Here is a 22440-nt window from a genome sequence, read left to right on the forward strand (position 1 = left end):
GACTTTTTGTTGGTTTTGAGGTGCAGGGTCACATATGGATGATATCATCATCTACAATGAGTCATGGGAAGAACATCTTGCTCACGTGGGAGATCAAGGTGCCTGGTAGACTGCCAGCGGCTGACTTGACGGCAAAACCGAGCAAATACACAATTGCACAAAAACAGGTATCATACCTTGGCTGTTTTGGATGAGGGATGTGTCAAACCAGAGCCTGCAAATCGGTGGATATCCTCTGAAACTACACAGTAAAATATATAAACAAATTTCCAGCATGGCTTCTGTAAGTAAGCTAAACTGCCACTTTTCCACAATATGATATCAACAATGCTCAGTTCAAGACACATTTTGCTGAATTTACACCAAATACAATATTTACTGTCACATACTCCTGCATTACACAAGCTTGCTTGAACGGAAAAATGCTCCATAAAATACTGTCAAGTGTTCTTCCAGTACCTTGTACTGTTGTAACGCCCTTTCATTCTCCAAGTAGCGTAAAAACAACACTGAGAACATTACCAGGATTTTGAAAAACACAAATCATTTGTTTTGCTAAAAAGAAACCCATAGATATCTTATGCTCTGTTGCAATGGCTCTCACTGTATCTGAAGCATAAAAGCAGAAAGGGCGATCAACCCCCTGAAAATAAAATAAAATTGATATCAGGTCTTGCAAAAATAAAAATTTTGGCATAAAACGGGCAGAGCATGAGCACTTATGACATTCTGCACATTGTGTGTTAACTCATTCCATACTGAATTCTGAAATCCCCATAGACTTAATACACGGGCCACCAGGTTCCCGTATGGAACGGGTTAATCAATTCAGCATTGGAGAATGCACAAAACTCTTATCTAATATAAAAAAAATTATCCCTCTGAAACTCGAACCTGCAACATTATTACATCAATTTCATCATGATCCACAGATTTTTGCCAAGAAAAACCACCAAACATTCACTGCAAGAGGAGACAGTCTAAATTCAGAGATTGACTTGAGATTCAAAGAAAACCATTTGGACTTAACCATTATTACTGTTTTGTACGGTATAATCAAAGAACCAATATACATATTTCTCATACAAATTCGATGTGAATCAGCCTTTCCTTTTCATAAAAAATGCAAGACTGACTATCAGTGGACATTTGTTTTTTTTGTGGGTTTTTTTGTGGGGGGGGGGGGAGGGGGGCCTTGTCAATATCTTTGGCTTGCTATGCTTGGCAATTATTAATTCATACTTGCACAAAACACACCTACTTCCCATACAATATTCAGGTTATGCACATGAAATAAGTCAGGTAATATTGTTTTTCGACAGAAAAAAAAACACAACTTGCAAGTGTACAAAAACAAACACAAAACAATATCATGATAAGGCAATTACTTGATAAAAAGTATATTTCAGTTTACTTTCTAACACTCTTAGAATTAAACAATGGTATTCTTGTTTCATGGACTTTTCAACTTCTATTTGTATGTACTGTAATTGTAGTTACCATCTTTCATGGAAGAACCATATCTAAAGGAGATAAATCCTTCACATTTGTTTACAAAGTATTCCTTTTAACATTCTTGATAGGCCTGTCCACTAAAATAGACCAGAAACATATGTTGCATGCTCTCATTCAAGAATTATGATTACACTAAGCTTAGAAGAAGTTCTAATGAACAGATTTACTTAGTATATGAACAGGATCTCCAAAATGATGGTAATACAAGGCAGTGAAACATTGAATTAGCTGGTAAAAAAGAAAATATAAATACAAATATCTATCACTGGCTTATGAAAGGATAAAATATCACCTTAACAACATTTCCGCTCAGTTAAACTCAATCTAAAAACAATACCACCAAGCTTTGTATTGAAAATGTGAATCTCATGCCTAATTGCTAAATGATTCAAGATTTACAGCCAGAACGATTCAGACATGCCTTGCCTCTGGTATCAAACCAAAAAAGCAGGTAAAATTAGGAGGAGAGGCAGTAATATATCAATCACTTCAGTGCCTGACTTCTCCTTGCTCTTTCACGCACTCACTCACCAACACACGCACACACACACACACACACAGTGATTCCGAACATTATTGAGTTGTCTTTTTTATCACCTATTTCGGTCCCCCTCTTGTAAGGAACATAAAAAAAAAACTACATAAGGAAATGAAAAACTTAAGTTAAACATGGAGAGACCTTGCACATTGAGAAAACTTCTGTAAAGTGAATGAGCCATTCACCAAAAACCATGTGAAACATTCGTGAGCCTTTCACACCATGGCCAGCATTGTCACTCGCAAATCTTGTTAGGCCTGTGTGAACTTCCTTGACTCTACCAGCACTACTCATAATGTAAAATCCTACATTGGCAGGATTGATAAGATGCAGGTGTGGTTTGGTTTCCAATGAAGTATCACACTTTAAGTACATCCATAGGATCCTCCTTGACTTTCCTCACTGCAGAAGGTCGCCCAGCCCCTTTGCCTGATTACGTGGGGAACCTCTGCCTGAACCAGCACCATCACGCACCGGCACAGGAGTGAACGTTGTGGGCACCCCTGCCAGAGTTGTGGGAGTGGCCCCTATGAGAGGATTGGTGGGCATGCCAGCTGCCTTAATGACCGGCTGCAACGCGCCGATGGGTGTCGCAGGCTGTCCTGTGGCTTTGAGGAAGGGGTGAGCAGCCCCGGGGCCCTTTGAGTTGGCGGCTCCAGGGGTTCCTGGTTGTATGAAGGGTGATTGCTGGGGCACAGGGGCTGAAAAAGGGTTGTAGGAAGATCGCGGTCTGTCTTGAGTCATCTCATCTACAGGAAGTCGCGGACTGCGTTTAGGGGTGGACTCAATCTCCAAGAACTCCACAAACTGCCGTGTAAAGGACTATGAAGAAACAAATAAATCATTATACATACGATACAACACATACATGCATCACATAGAAAATTCTTTAATTACACTGCTCTAACTTTTCACTATTTAAAAACATTTCTTTCTGCAAATCTTAACAGAGATCATAAATCTGGTAAAAAAAACATGTACACCAGCCTATATTTCTTTCTACACAATACGATCATTAACAGAAACTTGATATTTTTTAGTTACCTGGTACATATAACTATACATGATGACAGACAAATATCTTGAAATACCTAAAAATGCAAAATTACACTACACAACAGTGATTTCAAATTACATGAACCTCAAAACCATCATTCATTTGCACTAGGTTTACAGGACTAATCAGCTGGCCTTTGATAGCTTTGAGGGAACAAATAAGATTTTTGCCCTCTTCCATGAGTTAAGGAAACATATCCTTGATCTTTTCTCCATCATCCAAAGGGTTAGGTCTCTACATGTTCATGGTTAGCAACATGGTACAAATGGAATCACACTTTCTTTGATATCATCTTCTTGAAAAGAAGCCAGCTGGTGCGTAAGCAATAAGGTGACTTACTGTGTTAGCTTTGGTGGGTGTCGCAGGTGGTGTGTGGGTTGGTGTTCTGCGGAAGAATCCCGAGAGCCAACCACCGGAAGAACTGCTCAGACCAACCTGTCGGGACAGGGGAAATATTACCAATATGTGCTTTATCAGTCATAGTGCCCTTTGGTAAGCCTTTTGGTTTCCATTGTTAATAATTTAAAGACTTTACTAGTAATCTAAAGATGTCAGGACACATCACAAAGGCACATAGCAAGTTTCATCTCAACCAACTTACATCATACCTACAACTTCTACCTGCTTAACAGTGAATATCTAACATGCTCTTTGATCTCCCTCCCCCTCTTTCAGCTCCTTAACCCTAAAAAGGCCGGGGGGGTTGAATCAAACCCCCCCTCGACATTTTTCGCGACTACTCCGCCGTGCGAAATTTTTTGAATGCGCCGTTCGCTGACTTTTTACTTTCAAGTCTCGCGCATTTTTTGACACCATTTTCGCGAAAATCGTGCATACCGTTACGATGCTACATAACATTTTATACATGCCTGTCAGACCGAAAATGGCTCAAAAACATGATTTTGTGTGTAAAGTCTATGCAAATTGAGTTTTCTTTTCTTATTCATAAAGATATGATTATTTTCACTTTTATAGGCTGAAACTAATTAATGTTAGCATAATTATGCTTGATATAGGTTCTGTCATAAATTTTGCGGAAAAAAAATGATAAAACAAAAGGTCGAAAAAACAAAGAAATACATAAGAAATTCATAAAACAATAAAATACATAAGAAATTGACTTTGATACCGAATTTTTTTTTCAAGTACATTGTTAGGAATGCTACAAAGAATGTGTTCACCGAAAATTAGGATTCTAGGAGCTTTAATTTCTGATTTAGAGCAAAATGTATGATTTTATGCATATATTAGCATAATTAATTATAATGACGAAAATTTTCATTTCTTTTTGTATAGCTTGGTAGATTACGCCACAGGTAATGCACGTGCCAAATTTCATGGCAATTGCGCGATCGACGGCCGAGATCTCAGGGGGGGGGGGGGTTGAATCAACCCCTCCCCGGCCACAGAACACCCAAAAAAGCCCGGCCTGGTTAGGGTTAAAAGCCTTCCTCTAATTTCAAGATGTAGCACTGCACTTAATTAGTACACTGAACCAACGTTCTGCCAATGGCAATTACGTGAGTGTAATGTTACACAACACTGGAGGGATTTAATGTCAACATAAACTATGAGAAAGAAGACATGGCGGGGTTGAAAATGACTTACTTTCTGCATATCTTCTGGTGAGAAGTTGAGGACATTGCTGATGAGTTTGACGACCTCTTCTTTCTTTCCCTGAGGAGCAGCCACATAGTTCATGAACAAGTTCTTCACAAGAGGTCTAAAAAAAAATAAGATAACACTGCATTACTCAACAGAACATGCTTATGAATGATAGTCAACACAGCCGGAATTCCATGTGATTACTACTTGTGGCAGGTTTGCATACATCACTGCTCACTTTAAATTCACTTTTATACTCATTGATACATGCATATAGAGGCCATCTTAATTTCAAATTTCACAAACACAACCACAATTTCTAAACAGGTCATGTGAATGTTGTTAGTTTCAATTATTGAAATACTGTTTGGATGCCTGTTTATTATTGCAGATGTACATTCTTTGTAAATTTGTAAGCATATGAAAACCATATGTAGGAAGGTGGCAACATGCATTCATATTCAAAGACAGAGAAAGAAGGCACTCACTTGTCAACTTTTGTCTCGTTGGTGTTTGAAACCTCCTCAAATCGCTTCTGAAACTCGGCAAGAATGTCATCCTTTTTGTGCACTGCAAGAAGACAGGTACAAAGAAAACAAAACTTTACATAATCTGCACATACATTAGGGTGATTAACAGCTTCATACTGACTGCTCTGAGACTTTTCAGGTTACAAGTCTTAGTACAACAAATTTATCACATAACTGATGCATCTACCAATGACTTTGAACCTGAGTTACTGCATCACTCCATTTCACCATTCTTCTGGGGAATTGAATTTCTCAGAGTAAAGCAATAGCGCTAGAGGGAGGAGTGATGTGCAATAATGTGTTAAACCATAGGGTGAAAATATCAGTAGGAATTATTGCTTGGACAATGATATAATAAATACATAAACACAGGCACAAAAACTATACAGCCCTTTATCGCCAGATTGACTGATATACTGAGGAAGATGTTTAAAATACACAAGGATCAATTCATAAAAGTCAACAGAGAAAGCAGTCTGAGAAGATGGAAATGGGAGCTCTAGAAATACTGCTTCTGCAGAACACACCCATCCTGTCTGCCTCACAGCTATAGCGCAATCTGTAACAATTTGTGCTGAAACATCATGCACGACCACCCATTCGCTCCATAAGTGCCGTTTTGCAGCATTGAATGGAGAAGGAACTTACTGTCACTTCTCATCTTCTCTAAAGCTTCCTCCTTCTTGTCCAGCTGTTCACTGAGTCGGGAGGCAACATCCAGAGCTTCTTGAGCGGAAGATAGACGCTCCTAAAGATTGAAACAAACATGGAAAATATCACAGCATTTTCATATCTGTCTTTTCATATGCATGACTGTTTTCAAAATTGATGTTGCTCAGTTTTTAAAGCAAAATGTCTCTCATCAACAAAATATGTTAATACATTTGTTTTTATGAAATTATTTGATATATACTGCATAATCATGATGCAATGCACTTTTAACAAAATGACAACTGTACTGCACATTGAATTGTTTTCAACCTGTTAAAAAAAAAAGTAAAAGAAGATTCTTTGGGTACAGTCATGTGACTCATTTAATGATGTGGTCATGGATCATATTACAATAGACCCTATCAGACAAATACTTTACACATTTGCATGAAAAAATAATTTAGAAAGCCTATGAGCCTATGGAAAAAAAAAAGTATTGACAAAGACAAAAAGAAGGTTGCCAATATTTCCATTTTTTAATGAGCATGTGCTGTATGGAATGAATAATTTTGGACACCCAACTGTCACACTATGCTGTTGTAAATCTGTTATGATACTCAAATATGACAGTACAACGACAAGTTGAACGGAGTAAGAGGACATAAATAGAATGGCAGGAATGTGTATATGTGGTTGTGACTAACATCAGCTTTGAGGAAAACATGTAAAACATTGAAATCCCATAACTCACCAAAACTGCCACTCTATATGTTCCACTCTACTCTATATAGGCCCTACTTTATATTCCAGTCAACTCAAATATGAAGTAGCATGGCACTTCTAGAGCAGTAAACACCCACCTGCAGCTCTACGTTTTGCTTGAGAAGGTCTCCAGCGATTCTTTCTTTCTCTCGCGCACGCAGCTGGTAGACCTCCACCTCAGCAGCGATGGATGCTTCTTTCTCTGTTATCAGAATTTGAGAAGATTGCGGAAGTGTCAAAAAGGAGACACACACAAGCTATCTACTTACTGACAAAATTAAAATTCCAGATCATTTTTTTTTCCTTCTGATTCCCCAACTTCCCATATGGCCAAAACCAATTGACAGCATATTGTCTTTGGGTGAAAAAGACCTTGTATCTGAATTGACACATAAAAAAACAACAACAAAAACTCAATATCACAAATATTGATATGAGTCTTGAAGCACAGCAATTATCAATGTAACTAAATACAATGTTTCTACATTATTAGATGTAACACTGATGATATTTTCTAAAGATTTAAAAATGAAAAGTTTTCTTTGCCTTCCTGAAAATTCATGATTTTGAGATAAAAGGTCTTGTCATCCATGGGACAAAACATTATTCTCACTCTCTGCAGACTTTATCCCCATCCCCCCCCCCCTTTTTTTTTAAACAGTAAATACACCAAATGTTGGTATTTAAGCATACCATTTGACTCCTTGGAATGGTAAAGAGAGAACCCACACACAAACTTCTCACAGAAACTGTAAGGAAATGTTTATAGCAAAAGAGACCAGACTAAAGATATCACCTCACCTTGTTGGAATTGCTCCAGGACCACCTGCAGGTTGCTAAGAGACAGGATGTACTGCTGAGACTCCTCCTGGGCCATGGCAAGCTGCATCAGGGCCTTGTCCTTCTGCTCCGTCACCGCGGTCAGCTGGTCAAGCAGATTCTCAATCTGGGCATTGGCCTCTTTGCTGTGGAATGCAGATGAAGCAATGCAAAAACTCAATCAACCTCTAAGTTTCACTCTTCATCAATCCTAAAATAGCTTGCATTGCTGTATAATTATTTTGGTCCATATTTGTACTGTTTCAATTCTTGTGCTTTATATAAGCCATTACAAGGACAACATAATTATGAAACTTCATAATCTACACATACAGTTGTTTTGCCGGGTACATACCCATATTTTTTTTTTAAATTTCATGCTAAAATGCCAGATTAATGTAATGTTAACAAAAAGTGATTTGTCAAAAAGGGCTACAGCACCATGGATATGGAACGAATAAATAAGCACAAATCATGGTAACAGCTAATCAATGTCCTGCAAGCTTGTACACTATCTCCAACTCCAACTGACATGAAGAAAACCCCTGGTGTGTATGTGTCAGTAAGTGCGTGTGTGTGTTTCATCTTGCACTCTGCTCAGGAGTGGAGCTTGTGTGTGTGTGTGTGTGTGTGTGTGTGTGTGTGTGTCTGAAGTCTGAAGCTACGTGCAACGTCTGTGACTTTTAAGAAAATAGTAATGTTTCCATAGTATTCCACTCTTTCTTTTCTTCATTTTTTCCCTTTCCTTCATTCCTCCTCCTCTTCTTCTTCTTCTTCTTTTTTTTTCTCTTGTGTTGTTTTGTATTTTCTCCCCCTCCTTTCCCATGCGTTCCTGTCAGCCTGTTGGCGGGCTGATTATATAACTATATTTACTATATTGTGATGTGTAGGCAAGAGCAGTTAACCAAATTAGGTGCATGTGTATGTGTGTGTGTATGGGTGTGTTTGTGTGTGTTTGTGTGTTGCATGTGTACAGATAGGGGTGGGGGAGGAAACAGGAAGGGAGGGAACTGGTGGGGGTGGTCATAGGGACTCAGTAAGGGATATGAGTTAGTAGGTGGGCGGGTATTGGTTGATAAATAATATGGTTCCATGATTTATTACTGTATAATTTTGCTGCATAATTCATTTGGATGATTATTAAGATTAATGCTAGAAGAATTGAATTATCACTGTTAAATTTAAGCAATTTTTTTGAGAGCATAGGGGAAGTGACTGTATGTAAATTGATAATTGTTCATGAAAATGTAATTTTTGTTATGTCATTATGTACAGCAATAGCAAATTTGCTATTATGATCACAAATGTATATTTTCGTCATTTCAATTGTAGCAAATGAAAATTGTTATTTTTTTTCTATTACTTTGAATGGAACAGAATAAACATCGTTGAAAAACAAAAAAAGTGTGTGTATGTGTGTGTGTGTGTGCATGTTTCTAACTTTGCAATCTGCACAGCAATGGAGCTGGTGTGTCTGTGTGAGTATGTGAGTGTGTGTGTATGTGTGTGGGTGTGTGGTGTGTGTGTCTCACCTTGCACTCTGCACGGCAGTAGAGCTGGTGTGGGCATGCTCCTCCGCCAGACTGAGTCTGTTCCTCAGCTCCTTCTCTCTCTCCTCTGCCTGTAGTGCCTCCTGGGTGTAGGTATCCTCCATTTGGATCAGGTGGTTCCTCAACCGCTCCAGCTCCCTCATCAACTTCTGCTCGTTGGTCCCCCGTGTCTGGACCTGGCGAGCAGGGGAAGAGCACACGTCCAGATTTGACCAAAAGGCCAGATTTCAAAGGTCATGTACAATGTGCTCGTGGTTATTCACTATAAACACCTAACATTTTAAATGCCTGTTGACTTTCATGCAAATAATAAATGCTGTTTAGCATAGTCATCAAACACTTTAATCAAGAAGGGTGCACTTGCTGCTGAAGACTACACTGAATAGAACGTCAACTGGTAACAGCATTTCAGCTACATTTTCAGAGATATCTAATGTGACTACAGATGTATTTCTAAAAAGAGAGAGAGAGAGAGAGAAATTGTGTCTGTCAATTGATTTCACTTCTATGAAGATGTTCAGTATCTTATTACATCAGTCTGATTTGCATTAAGCTTTTCTGATTTTCGTGCGAGAAGCACAAATTGTGGAATGCTGTTCTCTTTGATCACTTCTCTTCTGTTCACTTATACCTATTTAGCCATCAACATTGAAGTATGATTGTAATGTGCATGCATACGCTTTCTTTACAGCAACAGCTAATGCAGGAAACAAACCAACAAACAAGCAAACCAATGTTTGAATTTAAACAACAATCACCTCATGTTGGAGCTGTGCCAAGTCCCCTTGACATTTCTCCAGTGCCAGCAATGCCTGATCCCTCTCATGCTGAAACCTCTGTGCCTGTGTCTGCATGGCCTCAGCTTCACCCAAGATCTTCCTCACTTCACCCTGAGTGTCGGACTCCTTCTCATCCAGTAACTTCGTCAGGGTCTTGCACTTCTCTTGCAGGGCGCCGAGCTCAAAATCCTTCTCCCGCACCTCGGCGCCGATCCTGTTCATCAAGTCCTGGAGCTGCCTGAGCTCCCCGTCCTTGTTGTGCATCAGGTGCTGGCTGCTGGTGAGCTCCTGCTGCGACTTTGCCAGTTCCTGCTCAATCCCCTGTAATCTGAGCGAGAGCTGCTGGACATGCTGGCGCAGCGTGTTTGCCTCTTCCGTTCTGGCCTGTAGGTCCTGATGAATTTGCTGCAGCTGGCTATTTCTCTGCTGGATGATTGCATCACGCTCCAAGACTGCCTGACCATGTTGATCAACCTGCTGCTTCAGCACAGCAATCTCTTCTTTTCTCTTCTCAAGTTCTGAACTCCTGTCCCTGGCAAGACTGTCCATCTCCAGGAGAGCGTGCCCCTGAGACTCAAGCTCCTCTTTCAACCGCACTATCTCTTCATTTGCATGTTCCACTTTGCTAGAATCCACAGATTCTGTAGGAGCTGCTGTGGAGGACTGCAGCTGTAACTTCAAATCAGCAATTTGTGCATCTTTGTCTTTCAAGACTTGCTCATACTCACCTGGAGGAGAGCTCTGTTGTAGAGGAACATTTTCCTTCCGGACAATTACCTCTTCAACTACAGGTTCAGATCTCCTATGTAACTCATCTATGGTTCTTTGCAGTTCAGCAATTTCACTGTCTTTCTGAGCAAGAGAACTGTCTCGACTTGCACTTATCTCCTCTAGTTGGCTGGACTTGTTCAGAAGGTCTGTTCTCAAGCTGCTGAGCTCTTGCAATTGCTCCTCTACCTCAGATAATGCTTGTTTGGTCTCGTCAAGTTCTTTTTCCACAGACATCTTGGCCTTGTTGGTCTCCTCAAGATCTGCCATTGACTGATTCAAAGATTTGCTTTGTGCTTCCGCCTGAGAAGTGAGAACATCATGCTCTGTTTGTAGTGCAGTGTGCTTTTGAGTCTCATTATTAATGACTCCCACTAGCCTCTGCACCTCTTCATAGTATGCCAAACTTTCCTGGTGCTTCTGATGGATGCTGACAACAAGTTGATCCCTCTCTTCTTTCAGAACTGTATTTTCCTTCTGTAGTTTTTCACTTTCAGAAAGAACACCAGAGATCTGTGAACTGTTACTGGGTGCCTCAGACTGCAACACTTCCAGAAGTGAGTTATTCTTCTGCTTCAGAGCTTCGATCTCCAAGTCTTTGTCCTGGATGATGCGCGAGAGGTTCTGCAAGGCTTCCTTCTGCATGTCATCTCGAGGTCCTTTTGACGATCTCTGCAGCTCTTTGACATCTTCCTGGGCCTTTTCGAGGGCTGACTTTTGTGCAGAGATTACTTTTAAGAGTTTGTGAACTTCATTCTTCAGATTGCTTGCCTCCCTGGTCTTCTCATTAAGAATGCTCATCATTTGATGTCTTTCAGACTCCAGAGTTTTGACCTTCATTTGGTTCCGGTGCAGATCCACAAGTACACTGTTTCCCATTGCTGACGTGGACTTCTCGTTCAAACTGGAGAGCAGAACCTGGCGTTCGTGCTGCAGCATACCAATTTCCTTCTCCCTCTCCTGAATAATCTTCTCATAGTGTTTCTCATTGTCACTAATCGAACCATCTTGCCCCTGCAGCATGCCACTTGAAGATTTGCCAAAGGGACTTGAGGGTACCAGTGCATCTTTGATGCTGTCCGAACCATTGACCTCATCCAGGCCATTACCCACTTCACCATTTTGCAGGTGTTGCTCTGGAGGCTGTTGTAGTTGCGTGGTGATGTTGTGAACTTCCTTATGCAGTCTGGCAATGTCTTCTTCCTTTTGTTGATTTGTTCTCTGCAGTTCTTCAATATCACGTTTGCAATCAAGCACCAGCTTATCAGCAGCCTCCTTCTGATTTGTAAGTTCCAGAACAGAGTTGTTAAGTTCATTCATCCTTTCTTCTTTTTCACTTAGGCCATCATTGAAATTTTGGACAAGAGCATCATATTCCCCTCGACTTACAGACAAAGCATCTTCGAGCTTTGCAATGGTAGTCCTCTTTTCATCCAAATCTTTCTCAAACTGAATTATGCTATCTTCATTGGTTTCACCTGTTTCTAACTTAGCTTTCAGAGTTTCAATCTCAGCTTCTTTCATGGCAAGAATTTGGTTAACCTCAGTCAGTTTATTCTCCTGACTAGCAATGTTTTGTTTCAATAAGTCAATCTCTTCAGTCAAGGCACTCTGTTCCTGATCTTTCTCAGCCAATTCACTTTGAAGCTTGCCTATCAATTGATCACTGGCACCAGTTTTCTTTTTGAGATCCTCTAGCAATCTTTCAGCTTCGCTGCCATCGTCATCCGTAATCCTCGGATCCTGCTCATGGAGTTTGGAGGATAGTTCTCGTATTGCATCATCCCTGTGTTTGAGCTCAATCTGCAGCTCTTCAACTTTCTCTGCCAGTTCACTGAGGTTACTCACATCTGCAGTCTCTGTTGAAGATGCACTTCCTAACTTTAGCTCAGCATCTTCAAGTTCGGCTCTCAACGTAACTATCTCCTTCTTTGCTTCCTGGAGTTGAGCAACAACATCTTCCTGATCTTTGACTTTGGCCCTCAAGTCCTTTATTTTGTGCTTTGAGTCTTCTACATTTTTCAGGAAGTGAGAATTCTCTTCTGCAAGTGCACTGATGTCAGCTTCCTTCTGCTCAACAAGCTCTTCCAGTTCTCTCTTACTTTCAAGGGTCAAATCTAACTGCTCCCCCTTGGCATCTAGATCATTTTTCAATTTAGAGCAAACTTCTTCCAACTGGCTGATCTTAGTTTCTTCTTCCTCTTGTGTTTTTTCTCTTTGGCCAACACTTGAAGCTATGTCAACGCGCATTCTTTCAAGCTCTTCACTGACAGAGTCCAATTTCTCTTCTTTGAGCTTCATATCATCCCTCAAGCGCTGGTTTTCAGCCTTCATTGCTTCTATCTCAGCATCCTGCTGTTCCAGGAGTTGTTGCTGCTCACTGTTGGATAGGACCAACTCCTGGACCCTCATGTCACGGTCATCAATACTCCTGTTCAGCTCCTCAATCTCATGGTTAGTCCTGGATAGTTTGTGTTCAAGATATGCCACATTCTCATTTGGAGAGTCAACATCACGTGCTGCTTGGGAACTTTCAAGCTTTGAGGTTAGTTGCTGTACTTGTGCCTCCAGATCCCTTATTCTGTGTGGATCTTCTGTGGCAGACCCATACCTAAGACCTTCATGGCTCAGTGGCTGTTCAAGTTCCTTCCCGCTTCTGCCTGATGCCATCTGAAGCTCCCGGTAGCTCTTCAATAGCTCGTCGTGCTCATCCTGCACTGCCTGCAAGTTAGTTCTCAGAGTTGTCATGGCAACTGTCTGCTCCTGTTTCATTTGCTCAGAGTCCAACAAATCAGCCCTGGATGTGCTGAGGTCCTCCTGGAGAGCTTCCAACTCTGACTGCATCTCAGCCCTCTCTGTAACAGCTTTATCATACTCCAAAGTGAGTTTGGACAGACTGTCTTTCATATTGCTCATCTCTATCTCCTTTTCCCTGACCTCCTTGATGAGATTATCTCTGGATGAGTTCATTTGTGTCAAGGTGGCCCTGTGCTGATTCTCAAGTTCCTCAAACTTAGCCTGCAATTTCACCTTCTCCTCCCTCACACTGTTCAGTTCTCCCTCCATTTTCCCTCTGCTCATTTGTAACTCCTCATCCAAGGCACTCTGCTTCGATTCAAGCTCCTCTACTCTCTGATGGAGGTTGCTCTTGGCTTCTTCACTGGAAGACAGGGATAACTGAAGTTGGCATTTCTCTTCCTTCATCTCCTGCAAGTCGGTTGTCATTGCACTCTGAAAAGAATTGTAAGAGGCCATGGTAAATCAATCAGAGTAATATTAGAATTTAACAACAGAAAAACAAAAACATACTAAAGATGACCCCAGCAACCATACTATGGAAACACACATTATGATTGCAGTTCTGATGGAATTTGTTTTCATGTAAAAAGACCACTGGGTCACCTATATGACTTTTCATCACATTTGCTTTGAGGCGTTACACAATGCCACATTACATTTATACTGAAAACATCTTTGTCCTAATTTTCTTATCACTACACTTGAATGAAATGTTAAGTTTTAACTAATTTCACTGATGTGTTACCTCAACAAATGCACATATATCTCACAAAAAAATAGAATTATCATTTGAAATGTGATAACAGTAGATAATCAGTTGTACTTCCTAGAACTTACTAGCACTTCATGATACAAACTGACGTTGTGAAGCTGTACTCATTTAACAAGCTTATATTATGGAGCTGACGGTAATAGTCCTCTTTTGCAAACCCTTGTTCATTCCCCATTCTTATTTCTTGATTCAAACAAATAATACATTCATTTCTTTTTTCATTCACAATTTTCATCACTTACTGTCTCATTTGAATGACACTGTTTCTCATAGAAATAAAATAAGACAAATCCAACACATTGACTGCTTCAGATTATTTCACTTCACCTTATTCCATTGGATCACATTTGTTCAAGATTTAAACCAAAAAATAATAATTCTGTTCCCACACAGAACGTAACACACATAGAAAAATACAGACATGATATAAACTGGCATAAAATGATTCATAAAACTGATTCCACCTGATATTCTATTCCCTTCCTCATAATTTGTCAACAAAGATTGACGTCCTTAAAGTCTGTGGCTTGATTCTTACTAGGTTCATGCCGGTAGTTTCCTTCTCCTGGAGTAAGCTCTTGTTGGATTCCTCCAGGGATCTGAGCCTCTCTTGGAGGTCTTCTTCATGCTCCTTCTGGACTGCCAGGAGCCCCTGACCAAAACAGGGAGATTAAACAAGGATAAAGTAAAATGAACATATGATTATAATCCTTAATGACAAAATGGTGTCTATCTATCTGATTCATCAACAGATTCATTCGTATCAGGGCAATTACCCCCCGAGGACAATTGCCCCCCGGCTAAATACTGGTTAGTGGAAAGTTAAGAGTAAAAATTAGGGTTAGAGTTTCGGTTAGAGTTAAGATTAGGTTCAGGATTGGGATTAGGGTTAGGGTCAGGGAAAGGGCCCGGGTAATTGTACAGGGGGGTAATTGCCCTAGACCATATTAATTACATAAATTTCTCATGAAGTAAATAATTACAAACAAGGTATAAGTAATTTCATGGATAAATTAATTTCTATAGATTTTGCATATTTTGAGCAAGTGCAGATCTCCAAATTCCTTGAAAAATTTGCATTAATCTCCCCTTATGATTTAAGCATGGTTAAAGCAGGCTGTGCACTGTAGTGTATTCATTTAGCGACTCCATTGTGCACAATGATTCCCTGAAGCATTACACAAGTGCATATGAACTAGCATACATTCTCTAAGTTCTTGACCACGGGACAGTGCTGCTGCTAACAATAATGTTAATGATAATAATAATAATAATTATAATAATTACAATAACAACAATAATAATAATAATAATAATAATAATAATAATAATAATAATAATGACAATAATGACAATAATAACAACAATAATAATAATAATAATAATAATAATAATAATAATGACAATAATGACAATAATAACAATAATAATAATAATAATAATAATAATAATGATAATAATAATATTAATAACAATAATAATGACAATAATGACAATAATAATAACAACACCAAAAAAACAACTATGATAATGATAATGACCATGACTTCTTCAATATCTTTGTTGCAAGACTAATATCATCTATCCTGCCCACCTTCTCTGCAGTCATGTCCTGGATGATGCGGTCTTTCTCCTTGAGCTGGTCCCGCATCCTGATGACTACCTCCTCCAGGGCCTGTTTCTCCATCTCCCAGTCGGCTCGCACTATCTCAAACTGGGTCAGCTGGGCCTTGAAGGCATTGGCTGCTTCTGGGAACCTGCAGAGGGGAAAGGAGGATTTGGGAGGGTGGACAATGTCAAGAAAATCAGTTTACTAGTTATTGAGTAAAGAGAAGCCAGACACTCACTATGTGTTGATACTACAAATACTGAATACTATGTCATATTCTCAATTTTCTTGTTTGTTTGGTTTTTTTTTTTTCTGCTGAACAATGAGGCACAAGGGGATCTGGCATGAATCAATTTACTCCCATTTCCCTCACGGTTAGAAAAATAATGACATTTTATGGTTTCACGGTAATGGTCAATTCATACATATCTCTATTCTAAACAAAAAGGGGGCCTAGTTCTTCATTGTTTTTCAATCAGATTTAAGGAATCAACATTTTCTCTGTGGCACATTTCTGTCTATTTCAGTCAATATACACAGCCACAAATACAGTTCTTGAAAGCTTTAACACATATCAATGGGAGAATTGCATTTCTCACACAAACTTTTGATTTGTGAGAAAAATTATTAAAAAAGGAAAAAACATTGAATGAAGATAACAAGCATGAGAAGTCATCCAGACAAAGTCATACACATACCTGAAGGACAACTAGAATAAATATGTATGAAGAAGATAAAGAAGAAAGGCTACTATCACTCTCATCATTGACATTTCTGAGTGTCGCAATGCTACGTCCTTGATCTCTCACCTCTCCTTGATCCCAGCAAACATGATTGAGTCGTCAAATTCTCCATCGAAGCTGACGGCGTCAGAGTACTCCTGCAGTGACTGCTTGCCCTCTGTGAATCCCTCCTCGCTGCTCAGCTCCGTCTCCGAGGTCCACCCGTCACGCATGGACGAACTCACGTCCGACGCCACGCTGGAGTCCGGCGGAGACGGAGGCCTGCGGTAGGCGATGTGCTGCCTGACCTCATCTTCCCTCCCCTGGTGGCGGGGGTTGTTGGTGGTAGTGGTGCTGTCGCTCCCCTCCGTCACTGCCAGGGTCACTTCCGAGTCTGATCGCCCCTTCTGACCTGCAGCCATCGCGCCACCCCCGAGACCCTTCCCGGTACCCTGTGATAGTTCCTTGACCTTTTGGTTGAGATTCACAATCAGCTCCTCACACTGCTCCTTGTCACTGACAAGTGTTTCACAAGACAGGTTGAGTTCGTCCACCTGAGAATTGCATGAAATTATCCACACAATGATAGTCTATATCTCTCACGTACCGTGTACTGACACAATCCCATACTCACGTAATATAATTACACCTCTTCCAACATTTCACTTCTTACTGATTTCTGGCATCAATATACAAATAGAATGGAAGAGCTATGGGCAAATATGGACAGAAGTAGATGTATGCATCACAGAGACATGTCACTTCCAGTACTGTCATAATTCTTACATTCCCCGGTACATTACAATACTTGAAATATTTGGAAAATGTAACAATCATCCAAACACTGACAGTGACATTTCTCAACCACACTAGCTGTATACTCAAATTAGAGGATAAATAACATTTGTCAATTCAATTCAAATTCAATTCAAAGGATTTTATTTCCATATAAAGTAATACAAAGCAATATACATAACGCTTACATGAGTACAAAATATTTTAAGGAACTTTGAATCACATAAGGTCACACAATTACCTCATTCTGAAGCTTGGTCACATGATGCTTCAAGAGGTCATTCTCCTTCTCCAAGCTGTGGACAAAGTCGGCGGTGATTTCCTGGTGCTGGCTACACCCAATGTCAGATACAATCTCAGCCGCTTGATCAGCGATCTCTTCCGAGGCTGCCTCCAGGGTGGCGACAGTATTCTTACTATCAGACATCTGGTACGAGAGACAGTGAAACTCAAAAGATAACTAAAAAGCTTATAGATATTATAATCGTGATTTGACAGTTGATTTGTTGAAACGCTCACGTAAATTCACAAAGCATACAGTACAAAGAACATTAAATTTCACTATGTTTAACACACATCATGCAATCATGCAGTATTAGGGCAGTTCATTACACACAAAGATAACTTCCAGTACACCAAATATTTCAGTCTAAACATGTCTTCCACTTGCATGGGTGGTGGGAAATATAGACATATAAATATATATATATATATATATATATATATATATATATATATATACTTTCTAGAATCATTCTCCTTGCTGAAATGGGATAATGGATTATGGGCAGCTTCTTCAAATGAGGCATTTCTTATGTATTCAAAGTGACACCACAGAACTCTCTTGAAATTATGATGAAAGCACGTCTGTTGCTGCTAGTTCCCTGAGCTTACAGACTCACCTTCTGACCGGCACCCATCATCTGGTTCACAATCTCCTGCTTCTCCCTGAGCAGCTTTGACCTCCTGAGGGCGTCCTCCGACGTCAGCTTCCTCCTGGCATCATGTATGTCCTCAAGCATGGCACTGGTACTGGCCTAGGGGTTCACATCATATCACAACTCCGGTTAATTCTTCTAAAGCTTGAAAACCGGACCAAAGTGTACATGGTTCAAATGCACAGACTAGTTCTCATTATGTGTCAACAGCCCCACAATGTCTCGATGACACACCAAGAGGCTAGCCTACACAGGAACTAACTAACAGTTCACCTATCACTGCTTTCTGTCTCTTACATGGAGAGACATGGAAGCACTACCAAGAGCCACTCCACTGATATTTTATAATTTCTCTTGCTTTTTTTTTTTCTGGCTTTCTAAGCACATACCATTTTTTCAATCAACTACACACACAAAATAACAATTTTGAGCTTGTGTTCTTCACGTACCTATGCTGTTTTCCCCAATGTCATTTCTTTTTCTTTTTCATCATTTCACCATGTTTCATCAATGCTTTCATTGTTTTATATCTCCACTTTTATACATAATTTGCTCATATTCACATGTGTTTTTATATCTATATATTGAATCAGATATAAAGATTGTATTGTTAATAATCTGTCAGCAATGTTTCCTCTCCCATGCACTCTGGGTACAAACTATGAGGTGTGGTGACATTGTCATGCCTGTCTGTGTCTCTTGTCTGAACTCTCTTACACCACTATGTAACTGATCACTTGGTCTCTACACATTTGCCAGACACAGAACATATTTGTAACTCACATATTTCTTTACAGTTTCACCATTGTGGAGAAGTAAAGTATTTCCTTCAAAGGACCAGTAAACTATGCAATTGCCAATAGTGAAGACATTTTACAGAGTGTACTGTTGTTGGTCGTATTCAGGAAGAAGCTGGGGCACTTGATCATGCAAAATGTTTACACATGAACAATGTGTGGAAATCTTGAAAAGAATGAAGTTGGGGAGTGGGGGGGGGGGGGGGAAATAGATTAACAAAGACTGAGGAAATTTGCAATGCACAAACCAAGTGTGAGATATCACTATTTACAAGCTTTTCTAGTTCTTATACAATGGAAGGCTGGTTAATCATGGAAGGATTAGGGGGAAGGAGGAGGGGGAACTGAAGGCCTCTTTTAGACTCAGATATAAGGTTTATATAACACCAATTTACAATCTCATAAGCTTCTGATGCATCAGTAGCAGCTATTTTTTTTTTTTTTTTTTTTTTGGGGGGGGGGGGGGGAGTAAAACAATTTTCTGCTCTGGATTTAAACATCAGGCGATACTTAATACGTATGACTGGAAAGGAAATTAATTTGCTTTGTTTTTAAAAAGCCTGCCTCACCAACAAGCTGTTTCAATGTTCCAAGAACCACAAGATATCATCTGTATGCCAACAATATGATTTTTCACAGTGATGTACCAACATCTTCACCATACAACACAAGTTTCTTACCCATGAATATTCACCATCATGCTTTCAAAAGAATTAAAACATTCTAATAAACTGTTTGTTTTCATCTCTAAAGTTGTAAAACATAAGTAATTTGCACACACCCACGGAGGGATTATATTCATGCAAACTAATAAATAGTAAGTATAAGTAGCATTACTAGGAATTAACCTTTTTGACAAAACTGCTCTGCACTGAAAGATAAATATATATCATATGTGACCCTGCACCTCAAAACAAACAAAAAGTCACCAGACATGAATTTTTAGTTAAGACCATATTCTAAAAGAGCAGACTGTAAGCTTTAAAATGATGTATAAACTCAAGTCAAATGGACTCTCCTAACCTAAATAATCTAAATAATGGAAAGAAAGCACAAACTCAGGAAAAGTGTGAACTGTGAAAAGAGGCTCTGAAGTACAGTGTCTATTCAAGCGCTTAATCTTTACCAAACCGTGCTGGCTGTGCGATAAATGGGACAAAAAACAGGAAGTAAACCACAAGAGTAACAACAACGAAGGAATTATCGGATTTAATTGAAATTAGGCATGCCTCATTAACACATTCTGTCCATAATTAATGCCAACTTTCAAAGCAGTAGCGCTACCCTTTCGAAAGTTATTAGAGTTGAAAGTGAAGAGTGTGTACAAGGTTTTTCAGAAATGAAAAAGGGACTCTAAAGACACACCTAATCACACTATTCTACCAAAAAATGTTCGAAATAAACTGCTAAAAAACACACTTTCCCGCCCGTTTTATGATACCAAATTTTAGCATAATGTAAAGGAAGACCTGCTCTTTCAGAAAATATGAAAAATGTCAAGATCTGCTAGGTTGACCCATTTCACTTATTATCAGTCCTCACGCAAAATCAGTGTGTGCGACTTTATGTTCGTTTTGAGGTGCACGGTCACATATACACTTTTCCAATGCTGAGAGATACACTTCCAGAATTTGGAATGCTACAGGAAATACTTTAAAATGAAGATATTCAAAATAAATGTATATTAGTATGTTGGAGGAAGGGCAGGCATTAACGTTAATATTGAGGTGCAGTCACTAGTACAGTACACAGTACTAGTGACATAATATGCATGTTGTGATCATAACTGAAATTATATAGGGTAGTTAGCTCAATATATGTTGGATTAGTAAAGCAAGCGGGGTGTTCATGCAGGGAAAACTACTAAAGAAGCTTAACTTTCAATAAAATTGATATACTTGTATGAGTTTGGTGCTATAGTACTCTTTTCCACTAAAGTATTATTTTTCATTTTTCTTCTCATACGATGGCACATGTTTGCACATACCTCATTAACTGTCTTTTCATTGAACCTTCTTGTTTTCACTTTGTAATATCTGACAAGCTTTCTATTGTTTATTGATTACTATTGGCAGAACTTTTGTTTATTTACTTCAGCAATTTCATATTAATGAAAAAAACAATGCTGGACTATGCTCAGTGGAAAACAATGGAGACAGGTGACTTTAGTACATTGTATATAGTATAAAGCATGGCATAAAGTATATAGCATAAAATAAAAGTCACATGCTTTATATTATCAAGACAGAGTTGTGCATTCATTCACACATCCTCCATGCTTTTGTGCAGATATTGCATTTGTGTAATCGTGGGGCATACACATTTCAAAGGTTTGACCGGTCTTATATTCAGGTACAGAACAAGCCGCACATACGCTACGACTCTCAAAAACTTGAGTGACATTTCTATACTTTTGACAGCACAATTGTTGAGTTTTCACAAATGCTTTCATCACAAAATACTTTTAATCACATGGAAGCATGTGACTACCAGCTTTTCCACGTCTTGTTCCTGCAAGTTATAAAATTAAATGATGATGATGAGTCAGTATTCTCTCAAAACCCTTGCCACCACAGACAGGCATGACATTGGTGTGATGGAGATATTAAATAGATAGGCTTGTATACATCCCAGAGCAAGATGAGTAATTCCACCAATATAAACCCATTAAAAAACAAAAACAAAACAAAACAAAAAGAGGAATAAAGTGCATGGATGTGAGACCATGAAACTTGCTGGCACTAGCAAAGCTTGGTGAAAACTGTAGCACGCAATACCTCATCAGTGGAAAAAAACCACATGGAGGGGCGTGTCTGACAGGTACAATCGATGAAATCAAACCGAAGGATTTCACTGAAAACATATCAAAAATTGTTCTGCAGTGGGGCTCTTGATGTTGCTTCTTTAAAAAAAAAAAAAATGTGACCATGAAGTGCATTGCATGACTATGTCAATCTTATTAGCAATGTTAGATTTCCCTTACATAAGAGTAATTGGAGGCATTCTGTCAATTAGATCAACATGCAGTGCTAGACCAAATAAAATGTGTTCAAAGCTATGTCTTCAAACAGAAAGCACTGATGCATTGATAAAATTTCACAGAATAGCTGTTAAAATTCGAATTCATGCCATACCTTGAAACAAATAGAAAACTGTTATATTGCAATATTTCATGAATAAATACCTGCTCTTGATATTTCAACACCTTTAGAAAAATAACAAAGTAGAAGTCATTCATTTGAAGGAAATTATACCATTTTCAATATGAGTTGATGCTTAACCTAGCAATTTTTTAAATCTTTCACATGATTTGGCTACAGAAAAGACAGTGTATTGAGATATTGACTTTTTACAACTCAAATTAATATCTTATATGAATCTGAAAGCCAATGATATAAAATTTTGTCAGCTTTTCTATAACTTTCTGGAAGCAA

The 22440-nt window shown here is 39.1% G+C and overlaps 1 protein-coding gene across 1 annotated transcript in view; it reads right to left on the reverse strand.

Moving 5' to 3' along the window:
- Window positions 1-2446: 2446 nt before the first annotated feature.
- Window positions 2447-22440, reverse strand: part of LOC139733800 (uncharacterized) — a 29086-nt gene continuing 9092 nt past the window's right edge. The window contains exons 9-22 of the mRNA XM_071644605.1: window positions 18174-18308; window positions 17513-17698; window positions 16564-17030; window positions 15740-15902; window positions 14684-14797; window positions 9786-13805; window positions 9010-9203; window positions 7460-7623; window positions 6757-6860; window positions 5894-5993; window positions 5204-5285; window positions 4719-4833; window positions 3450-3545; window positions 2447-2875 (exon numbers count right to left, since the gene is read on the reverse strand). Coding sequence (XP_071500706.1) covers window positions 2453-2875; window positions 3450-3545; window positions 4719-4833; window positions 5204-5285; window positions 5894-5993; window positions 6757-6860; window positions 7460-7623; window positions 9010-9203; window positions 9786-13805; window positions 14684-14797; window positions 15740-15902; window positions 16564-17030; window positions 17513-17698; window positions 18174-18308 — 6363 coding nt within the window. The 3' untranslated portion in view covers window positions 2447-2452. The remainder of the gene's footprint in view (window positions 2876-3449; window positions 3546-4718; window positions 4834-5203; window positions 5286-5893; window positions 5994-6756; window positions 6861-7459; window positions 7624-9009; window positions 9204-9785; window positions 13806-14683; window positions 14798-15739; window positions 15903-16563; window positions 17031-17512; window positions 17699-18173; window positions 18309-22440) is intronic.

This window comes from Diadema antillarum, unplaced genomic scaffold (assembly GCF_040938485.1).
Source record: "Diadema antillarum isolate AM-2024a unplaced genomic scaffold, OU_Dant_1.0 seq00000491_RagTag, whole genome shotgun sequence".
Classification (NCBI taxonomy): domain Eukaryota; kingdom Metazoa; phylum Echinodermata; class Echinoidea; order Diadematoida; family Diadematidae; genus Diadema; species Diadema antillarum.